The sequence below is a fragment of the Pterocles gutturalis genome, unplaced genomic scaffold (assembly GCF_000699245.1).
Source record: "Pterocles gutturalis isolate BGI_N339 unplaced genomic scaffold, ASM69924v1 scaffold8186, whole genome shotgun sequence".
Taxonomy (NCBI): domain Eukaryota; kingdom Metazoa; phylum Chordata; class Aves; order Pterocliformes; family Pteroclidae; genus Pterocles; species Pterocles gutturalis.
In genome coordinates, this window is record NW_010103022.1 from 57,866 (window position 1) to 67,256 (window position 9,391).

General features: G+C 44.7%; 1 protein-coding gene across 1 annotated transcript; it reads left to right on the top strand.

Annotated features, from left to right (window-relative positions):
* The first annotated feature begins 4,139 nt into the window (after positions 1-4,139).
* On the top strand, positions 4,140-7,349 carry LOC104471252 (prostate stem cell antigen-like). Its single transcript, XM_010086523.1, has 3 exons — positions 4,140-4,191; positions 5,984-6,091; positions 7,138-7,349. Exons 1-3 carry the CDS (start codon positions 4,140-4,142, stop codon positions 7,347-7,349), a joined length of 372 nt encoding a protein of 123 aa, XP_010084825.1.
* The last annotated feature ends 2,042 nt before the right edge of the window (positions 7,350-9,391 follow it).

Genomic DNA, 9,391 nt, shown 5'->3' on the forward strand with positions numbered 1-9,391 from the left:
AACCGAAAGAGCTTAGCAATTAGCAAAATAACAAAAAATGTCAAATGCATTTTTGATGCTCTGAAGTTGCTGAGATTTTTAAACAAACAGTCTGGGCTGCTCCCACACACCGAGGTCTGTGTACTAGCAACGTAACAACAGCACCACCATATGGGGATCTCCAGCGTCTACAGCCCTCGGAATCTTGTCCATCTCGTTTGCTCTGCAAACAAGATTAGCACCATGGTGGGATTAATTTGCAGCAATGCATTGATTTCATGGTTGTCAGCAAGAACGTGTGTGATGTGAAGGTGAAACTTTTCTCCAAGGCTCCTCAGGTTAGCCTCTGAAATTTGAAATCCCAAATGGGAATAGCTGGATGTTTGGGTTTGTGCCTGAACCCTTGCAGAAATACTCAAGGTCAAACAGGCTGCTTGCTTATTAAACCTTTACAATGCCCACTAGTTGTACTTGTGTGCACTTACAGATCTCACTATGCTCCCTGATACAGAGTCCCTCCCCATCTTTCCTGTAGCCCCCTTTAAGTACTGGAAGGTTTAAGTACTGGAAGGGTACACATGCGAAAGGTCCTTCAGCATCCTAGTGGCAGTGACCCCAAGACAGCTCCTGTCTCCATTGCTGGACTCCAAAAGATACCTCAGGCAGCCTAGCCTTGCCTCCATGTTCTCTGAAGATTGCTTGAACAGCAAACCTAGAAGAAAATCCTTGTAGTGTGAGCTAGACCATGACATGGAATTGTTAAGCATCTACAGATGTAGCAGTTGGAGCCAATCTCTGCTGCCAGTCAAGGGCAGCCTTGGAACATTAATAATCACGTTTCCTGCTGCTGGGTCAGCATTGTACCTGTCCATCCTAAAACATGTGCACAGGAGAGCGGAAAACAGATGAGAGGTTGATAAGAAATACTTTAGGCTGAGACAGGGGACACGCTGTGGCCTTTTGTCACAAGCAGAGCAAAGCACACACATGGTTAGAAGAGTATACACAGGACTAGCTACTCCAACTCCTCCTGACTGCTAGCTGTTCATCCATCTCTGTGGACACCTGTATATCCACTTGTTTTTAAGTCTTTCTCACCCCTTATCTATCCATCTGTCTTCCTGCCTATCCAATCACATGCTTCATTTAGGATCCATGCTTTCCTCCTTACAGACATGTCCTAATTCAATTTGCCTTCCTGCCATCTAGTGACTCAGTCTCATTTATGCCCCACCGTTCTGACTTGGGACAGTTCGGTGCTCCTGAGACAGCTTGTATTCCCAGGAACACAGCTGTGCAGCCGTTAGAAATTCCCACTTCAATGCCTAAAATTAGCCATTAAAATCCCTTATCACACATCCCACATTCCCACAGCCTGAGTAGCTTTGCAAACATCACAGCAGACAGCACCAGCTCATCCACTGCACACATGCCAAATGCCTTCCAGGAGTGGAAGAGTCAATGAAATTCCCTCTGCAGCCCATTGCAACCTCCACATACGTACTTCAGAGTATCCTGAAAAGGAGCTGCAAGCCACGCTCATGCTGAGCAAGCAACACAGTGACCTCTCTTCAGAGTCAGACAGTCTTGGACAGCAGCTCCTCTTGTTCTTACACTTAATTCTGGCTTGAATTAAGGCATCTGAGAAGGTGATACACCTCTCAGCCCAGAGGCTGGAGACTCTGAAGGATGCCCTGATGATCTGGTTCTTGCAAGGACTGCAACTCATTCAGGTGCTTGGATGAGTGTTGGAACTTTGCCTTACTTTCTTTTTTTGCTGGGTTCTGTGTTATTTTTTTTCTTTTCTGTTCATAAATAAATCCTCACCAAAAAAAAAGGCAGTCTGCAACTGAAGTCTTAATACATTATCTCTGGCATCTTGCAGGCTTCCCTACAGCCTCTTCAGACCACCCAGACAAATGGTTGCCACAGCCCAGGAAGTTGGACCAACTTTCTTTTGCCTTTGGACAGTATCTCTGTCTAGATTTAGAACTATAGAATCACAGAATGGTTTGGGTTGGAAAGGACATTAAAGATCATCTAGTTCCAACCCCCCTGACACGGGCAGGGACACCTTCCACTAGACCAGGTTGCTCAAAGCCTCATCCAACCTGGTCTTGAACACCTCCAGGGATGGGGCATCCACAGCTTCTCTGGGCAACTTGTTCCAGTGCCTCACCACCCTCACAGTAAAAAATTTCTTCCTAATATCTAATCTAAATTTATCCTCTTTCAGCTTAAAAAATTTCCCAGGCACCATTACATCTTTCGCCTTTCTTGTCCTCATATTTACAGCTCATGCCTACCAATGTTATCCAGTTGTCCAGTGTGATCCACCATCACTTTCCCAGCCTGATGCCAGGCAGGTGAACAGCAAATAATCAAGGTTTCCTTCCCTCTGTCCTCAACAGAAAGCTCCAGGAAACTACAGTGACAATATAAAATAGCATTAAAAAACTCCAAAACCCAAGAGATTTGTAGAAATCCTTAGATTCACATGGGAATTTAGAAATTCTAGTATCACAGGATGGTCTCTTTCAATGCAGTTAGATGAACTCGCGAATTTATAACATCAGGAAAATAAAAATACTATGCACACACAAGCCTATGGACAACTGCATGTTAACGTATGTACAGTAATTATAACGGGATACGTTTGCCATCTTCAGGAGTTGAGCAGGAACTGCACACAAATGTTGCAAAAAAGCAGTGAGAAGCAGCAATTGATGTAAGGAAATAGGAATTACTGGGTTCTCACAGCCTTGGGCTGCAGCCAAGCAGGACTGGGACATGGACAAGCTCTTAACTGTGTGCATTTCTTCTGCAGCACAGTGAGTCCTGGTCTTTGCTGGCAGCCCTGTTACTGTTAGAAGAATAAAAAGAAATAATAATACTAGGAGAGTTTGAGTGGCAGCAAGTCAGGCTGCTGAGGATGAAAAGAGCACACGCTCTTGCTTATCGATGAGCTGCTTGAAGTAAAAAATATTTAATACAAGGCCTGGGTGGATTTTATGGGGGGACCAGGTTGTGCTTTCCCTTTTTCCCTATTCTTCCCTGATATAAGGAACTAAACGCTACAGGGATAATCATAAGGGATTAAAAAAGAAAAAAATCCTTAAATATTGGCTGGTCTGGTATAGGGCTGGCCCCTTCCAACCCTATACATTCTATGATTCTATGATTCTAAATAAAGCGAGAAACCACGGCAAAGTGAATTTAGCAGAATGGCTTGCTTTCTTCTACATTGGCATGTACCAAGAAGTAGTCTAAGGACATGAGGCATGGGAGAGATCTCCAATCAACCCACCAAAGCAAACATTCCCACTTCAGTTTGGAATGTGGCTGAACTCACCCTCATCTGTAATGAGAAGAGACATTTCTTTGACAAGCCTGAATTGTTTACAGTACACGTTGATATGAGTTCAAGTGTCAAAACCATACCCAACTTCTACTAGACAAAGAGAAGCATACCAGACTGCAGATGTGGGAGATAAAAACAATACCAAACAAAGCCATCAAAAAGTCCCTTTGGTTTCAACACACAAAAAAAATTAAAGTGGCCATTGTTTTTTACTAGACTACGGACAATACACATGAAGAAGAGTGTATGAGCACCTGGACACCTGGAAGAGGCCAATACACTAATTTGCTCAAATACCTTGCTACCACATGCCATGAGTGTCACAGAAACACTTACCCGTGCAGATAAATAGCTGTAGCTGTTTATTAAAAGAACATTTTGTCCTTGATTTAAGTACAATAGCTCCACTCAGGATACCAATGGGGGTGGAGAGCCTTGATCACAGGGTACAACTGCAGCCTCACTGGCTCTGGAGAAACGCATAAGGTCAGCCTTGTTCTAAAGAATGCGGAGTTTTTTTCCACCCATCTGAACACTTTGCCGAAGGGTAGGAGGAAAGGCATGGGTGTAGTGGTGGAGGGGAGCTGCTGGTAGCTCTGAAAGTTAGAGTCAGAGAGGAGAGGCACCCAATGCAAATATCACCGCCACAACCCAACCCCTCCCTTGGTCCACTGAGGAGCTTCTTTCAGGTGCCTTCACAGGGTAACCTTCTGGGCATGCCTTATTGCTACCTCCCATGGTATATAAACTGTCCCACGAGGAAACAACCCAGATTCAGCACGAGAGAGGCTATTCCAAAATGAAGGCTTTCCTTGTCCTCCTGTTGGGAGCAGTCCTGTGCTTTGACTCAGGTAAGACAGCATGGAGAGTATATCCCACATCTTCTTCAGGAGATCTTCTGCTGGGAGAGAAGTGATGGGGTTTGGCAGTGAGGGAAGAAATCATAGAATCATAGAATGGTTTGGGTTGGAAGGGACCTTAGAGATCATCTAGTTCCAAGCCCTCTGCCATGGGCAGGGACACCTTCTACCAGACCAGGTTGCTCAAAGCCTCATCCATCTTTGCCTTGATATTGACACAGTTGTCATATGAAGACCTTTGCATTTTGATGGGATGTCCAGGGTGCTGCACAGAAAAAATGCCCAGTGCCACCCTGCTGACAGTGTGATCCTAGTGCTGGATAGAGGAAAAATAAATCCTAAAAAAAACTGAATTTAGGTGAAATCAAAATTATTTAAGCCAGACCATATAGTTATGTGTGTTGGGGTTTTTTTGTTTTTTTTTTTTTTTCTAAGTGGGGTGGGAGGATTGTTTTCTTCTTCCCATGCTATCAAAATTGCAACATTTATGCAAATGTAAGTTTTATTCCAACTTGTTTTCTGACTTTAATTTCAAAAAATGGCCTCTGATGCTGCACAGACTCTCAGAATTTTAATGGGACAGAAAAAGAGAGAATGTCATCATGTGTTATTTTATAAACTGGATGGATGGGATTTGGACATGGTCAAGTTTTCCTAGCCTCACCGGGAAAAAAATAGTTTTTAAACAGCTTTTCCCTATTACCAGAGAACAGAACAAGCACATCTGAGCAGAAATGTTTCTCCATCAGCAGAGGATGCTTAAAGAATAGGCTGAGAAGGGTCAGGTATAGTCCTGCTATACCTTCTCCTTTGCCAGCTTCCATCAGAGTGCTCTGAAATTTAACTCTCATTGCCTTAAAAGTCAGGTAAATATGAGAGCAGAGTGAACCACTACAAAAAAAACTGGGATTTGTCTCTATGACTGCATTGGTCATTTATACCAGAACGGCTTGGACAGAGGGAGATCAAGTTCCTCAAATCACTTCTCGTTCCTGCTCTGAATAACACTAATTTCTAAATAGGGCTTTTCTGTGTCCTAAAAGAGTATTTAGACATTATGGCATTGACTTGGGGGATTCGTGATACAAGCCTGATAGCAATGGGGTGAAACTACATACATACATATTAACTTTCATTCTTGCAAGGCTCCATTGATGCCTTGGCGCATTGGTAGGTAACAGAAAAATTGCAGCATGGTCTCACTCCTCTGGGGACTATTTTTCATCAAGGCCAATCAATTGTAAGCTGCAATGCTTATTCTGCCTTTGCTTGATGCACATAACAGCACAGCAGATGTTAACAACATGGTCTTGCGTCCCCCATAGAGTGGCATGTCCATGAGGGGGTGGCATATAATATCAGCCTGTCCTTCTGGGGACTTCATCCCTTCATTCCATCTCAGGAGGTGGGAATATCACAAAAAGCCTGTTCCAGACAGGAACTCAGTTAGGCAGCCCAAACGCAGAGGAAGAAGCATTTTGGGGAGCACTTTCCATTGACTGATGAGAGCAGTCAATGGGACCAGTGTTCCAGCTGGTCTGTTTTTGCTCCCTCACTGCACTGACTACATCTGAAACATCTTCATCATCTGCAAATCTTGACTTTCACCTCAAGTGAGTGTACTATTTATTCTCCACCAAAAAAAAAATGGAAAAAACTTTGTTTTCCAAACAACAAAGGTGTATCTTCCTTTGAGGTCCTGCTTCCCAGTGCAAGCGCTAAGTTGGGTTCGCTGGAGATCTTCAGATAGATTTGTCTTACAACTCCTCTTGGTCTCTTGCAGGTTCTTCTTTGCAGTGTTACAACTGCATGAAAAAGCTCAGCAACTCCGACTGTATGATGAAAGAGACCTGCAAGTCTGAGGAGCAAGCATGCAAGACAGATGTGATTAGTAAGTCAAAGTAGGGGTGGGCAATATCTTAGTTGTGATGCTGAAGCCAAGCATGGTCCCAGCCTCAAGTGTTCAAGCCAGCCTCACCTACTCTAGATACATCAGCTGGTGTGGGTCAGAAAACCTCAGTGTGCACACTGAGGCCCATCTACAGCCAGCTCTGAATGCTCTGTGTGTCTCTGGGTAAGCTCCTTTAACAGATTAAGTCTCCCATTTTAGATCTGGAAAAAAAAAAGCTTGCCCTGTCCAGATCTGTGGTGACGGCTCAGTTACTCTTGCACCTGGAGCACAAAACTCATCAGTGGCATGTTCAAACTCATCTTTGTCAGGCAGTAAATATAACACCTCCAATAGGCATTGTCTTTCTTGGAAATGTGCAAACCCATGGCCATGCATTCACATGCAGAAGAGCCAACACCTTGTATAACCCCTTGGCCCTATACACTAAATTTGCATATGTCAAAAACTTGGTGCCCAGGATAGATTGTGCAAGATCAAGAGGTTCTGCTGTAACCAGCAGTTACTGAGTATCAACCAGCCACAGAAAAATAGGCTGTGGCTTTCAAAAACAAATCAAACAATAACTCCGTCACTTGTGAAATGGGGATAACCATCTTTCCGTAACTTCCCTGGGTGTTGAAACACTCTGTTCAACAAAGATGCACGGCATATGAGCAAAGATTACCCCACATGTTTTCTCCACATCTGTTAGTAGCTTAGACTCCCCAACAGAAGTGTTAATAGTGTGACTTTAATTACTAATTAAATTACTAGCATTTCTGTACTTGGTGCTTTTTTAGAAACCCCTGAGAACTGTACATCACCTTAAGCAAACACCTGGTGATTGAAACCCTTCCCCCCCCAAAAAAAGACAAACTGACATCTCAAAAATACACTCTGCTACAGTAAACCATCCAGCTGTTTGGAAACACTCATTTTTCTTCCAGGATGTGAGCTCAGATAAGAATAATCTCATTATTCAGTTCCATGAGGTTTGGCTTGGCTTTCGTTGGGTCCTTGTAATAATGGCCTTGCTTTCCTTCCAGGGATTGTAGGGGTCCTCAACGTCATCAACAAGGGCTGTGACTCATCATGCCGACCGTCATACCAGGATTTCAAACTGGGCAACTGGAATATCTCTTGCTGCAGCACCGACTTCTGCAATGTCAACACTGCAAGCAGTGCGAGGTACAGCTATGGGATGGCAGCAGGGATAGCAGCCAGCATGCTCTGGCCCTTCCTGAACAACAGACTGTGAGGTGCAAAGAGGACTCCCATGACCACAGAAAGTCTTGAAGCATCTCTCTTACAACAGGAATTGTAACCAGGAGCAAGGTGGTGTGTTGGGCACACAGCATTGTTGAAGCTGATGGCAGATTATTGCCGTATGATAGCTTCTTCATTACTGGTATTATATTGCCGTAGTGCTACCAGATAAGAAAAATTGTGTGCATGCTGTCTGTGTAACACCTAAAATATACTTATTTCTGAAACAAGTATGAGTTTGTTACCTGTATTTCACTTAGTCATGTATTGTTGGGTCCCCCAACGTAAGAAAGACATAAAAGTGTTGGAGCAGGTCCATAGGAGGACCACGAAGATGATCAGAGGGCTGGAGCACCTCCCCTATGAGGACAGGCGGAGACAGTTGGGGTTGTTCAGCCTGGAGAAGAGAAGGCTCCGGGGGGACCTAATAGCAGCCTTCCAGTATATGAAGAGGGCTACAGGAAAGATGGGGAGGGAATTTTTACAAGGGCATGTACCAACAGGACGAAGGGTAATGGATCTAAACTGGAAGAGGGTAAATTTAGACTAGATATTAGGAAGAAATTTTTCACTGTGATTGTGGTGAGACACTGGAACAGGTTGCCCAGAGAAGCTGTGGAGGCTCCATCCCGGCCAGGCTGGATGAAACTTTGAGCAACCTGGTCTAGTGGAAGGTGTCCCTGCCCATGGCAGGGGGGTTGGAACTAGACAATCTCTATGGTCCCTTCCAACCCAAAACATTCTGTGATTCTATGATTCTATGATTCTATGATTCTATGATTCTATGATTTCTGCACCCAGCAGTAACTCCAGGCGGGTGTATCACATGGCTGGCCAATTTTCAGTCTTGGTCCTTGCTATGTAATGACAATATGTGCCGAGAAGTGCCACGGCAGACAGAACAGAGGTGGCATCTGTACCTCCAAAGCTTGAGGGGCTTTGGCTTATGACAAACTCTGGAGGGCACATACCCCAAGAAAACCTATGAGGTGCAATCACACCTGAAGGGGAACTTGGTTGTCACCTAGAGACCCTGGGACCTGTACTTTGTTAGCTACCATATGAGACAAAAGCAGTGCTCATCTTCACTGTTACATGTGCACACAGCCATTCACACTCCTTCCCATAGCTGGAGCATCCTTGGGTTGGTGGGAAGGACTGCACGCTCAGGTACCTGGAGCACCAAGGTGGGCAATAACAATTGGAGTGAAGTGGGAAGGGTGTCCCCATGGTGTCCTGGTCAACCAACCCAATTCTGGGATTGTCAGTCTCCATCCTGGCCATAGTAACATCCCCTGAAGGTTCCCATCTCCCACAGGGAGGTTCTCAAGCTTTCTTCTCCAAGTTCCTCTTTGATCTATTCCCCATATCACAGCCTGGGACACAGGTCCTATCACAAGGTTGAAAAGGTTTTTATCTTAAAGGTCCTGTGGGGTTGCCTAGCAGAGAAGGGAGAATGGAGAAAGTAAATATCAGAGCTCGTATTTTCCTATCTGGGTACCTTGATCATGGAGGTGAGCACACACCTGTGGGCACACACTCACTTCCACCCCACATGAGACACAGTCAGTGAGAGATGGGGAGGTGGCAAGTTTAGGGAAAAGATGAAGGAAAACAATCAGGGGAGCTAGGTATGAGACTGTCTTCTCCTGAGGTGCTCTCAGGACAGGGCTAGGAGGGCAGGTGAGTAGGATGAGACTGGTGTTTCCTGAAGAATTGTTGAGGTCATGAGAATACCCACAGAGTCTATTCCCTTCCTTATAATAAGAATTTGTCTTCTTTACCCCCCTTCTGGGACTCCCTGCTGAAGTCAGAGCAGCTTTCTCCAGTCATCACATGTAGAAGATTTGATTCACATCTGATGAAGGAGCAGCTTAGTACAGCCTCTGGCACTGATACAATCATCAGGTTTTGCCCACCTTTACTGGTGTAATGAATGTGCCAACCATACACGCTTCAAACACATGAAAAAACATTTCAAGCCCTCTCTGTTGCTCACACCAATGAGGTATCTGGTTGCAAGGCAGACTCTGT

Bases quoted from the DNA above. Each gene is read 5' to 3' on its own strand.
- LOC104471252 (XM_010086523.1), top strand. From the start codon at position 4,140: ATGAAGGCTTTCCTTGTCCTCCTGTTGGGAGCAGTCCTGTGCTTTGAC. The intron at 4,192-5,983 runs GTAAGACAGCAT...GGTCTCTTGCAG, and splicing joins AGTCCTGTGCTTTGACTCAG to GTTCTTCTTTGCAGTGTTAC. The intron at 6,092-7,137 runs GTAAGTCAAAGT...CTTTCCTTCCAG, and splicing joins ATGCAAGACAGATGTGATTA to GGATTGTAGGGGTCCTCAAC.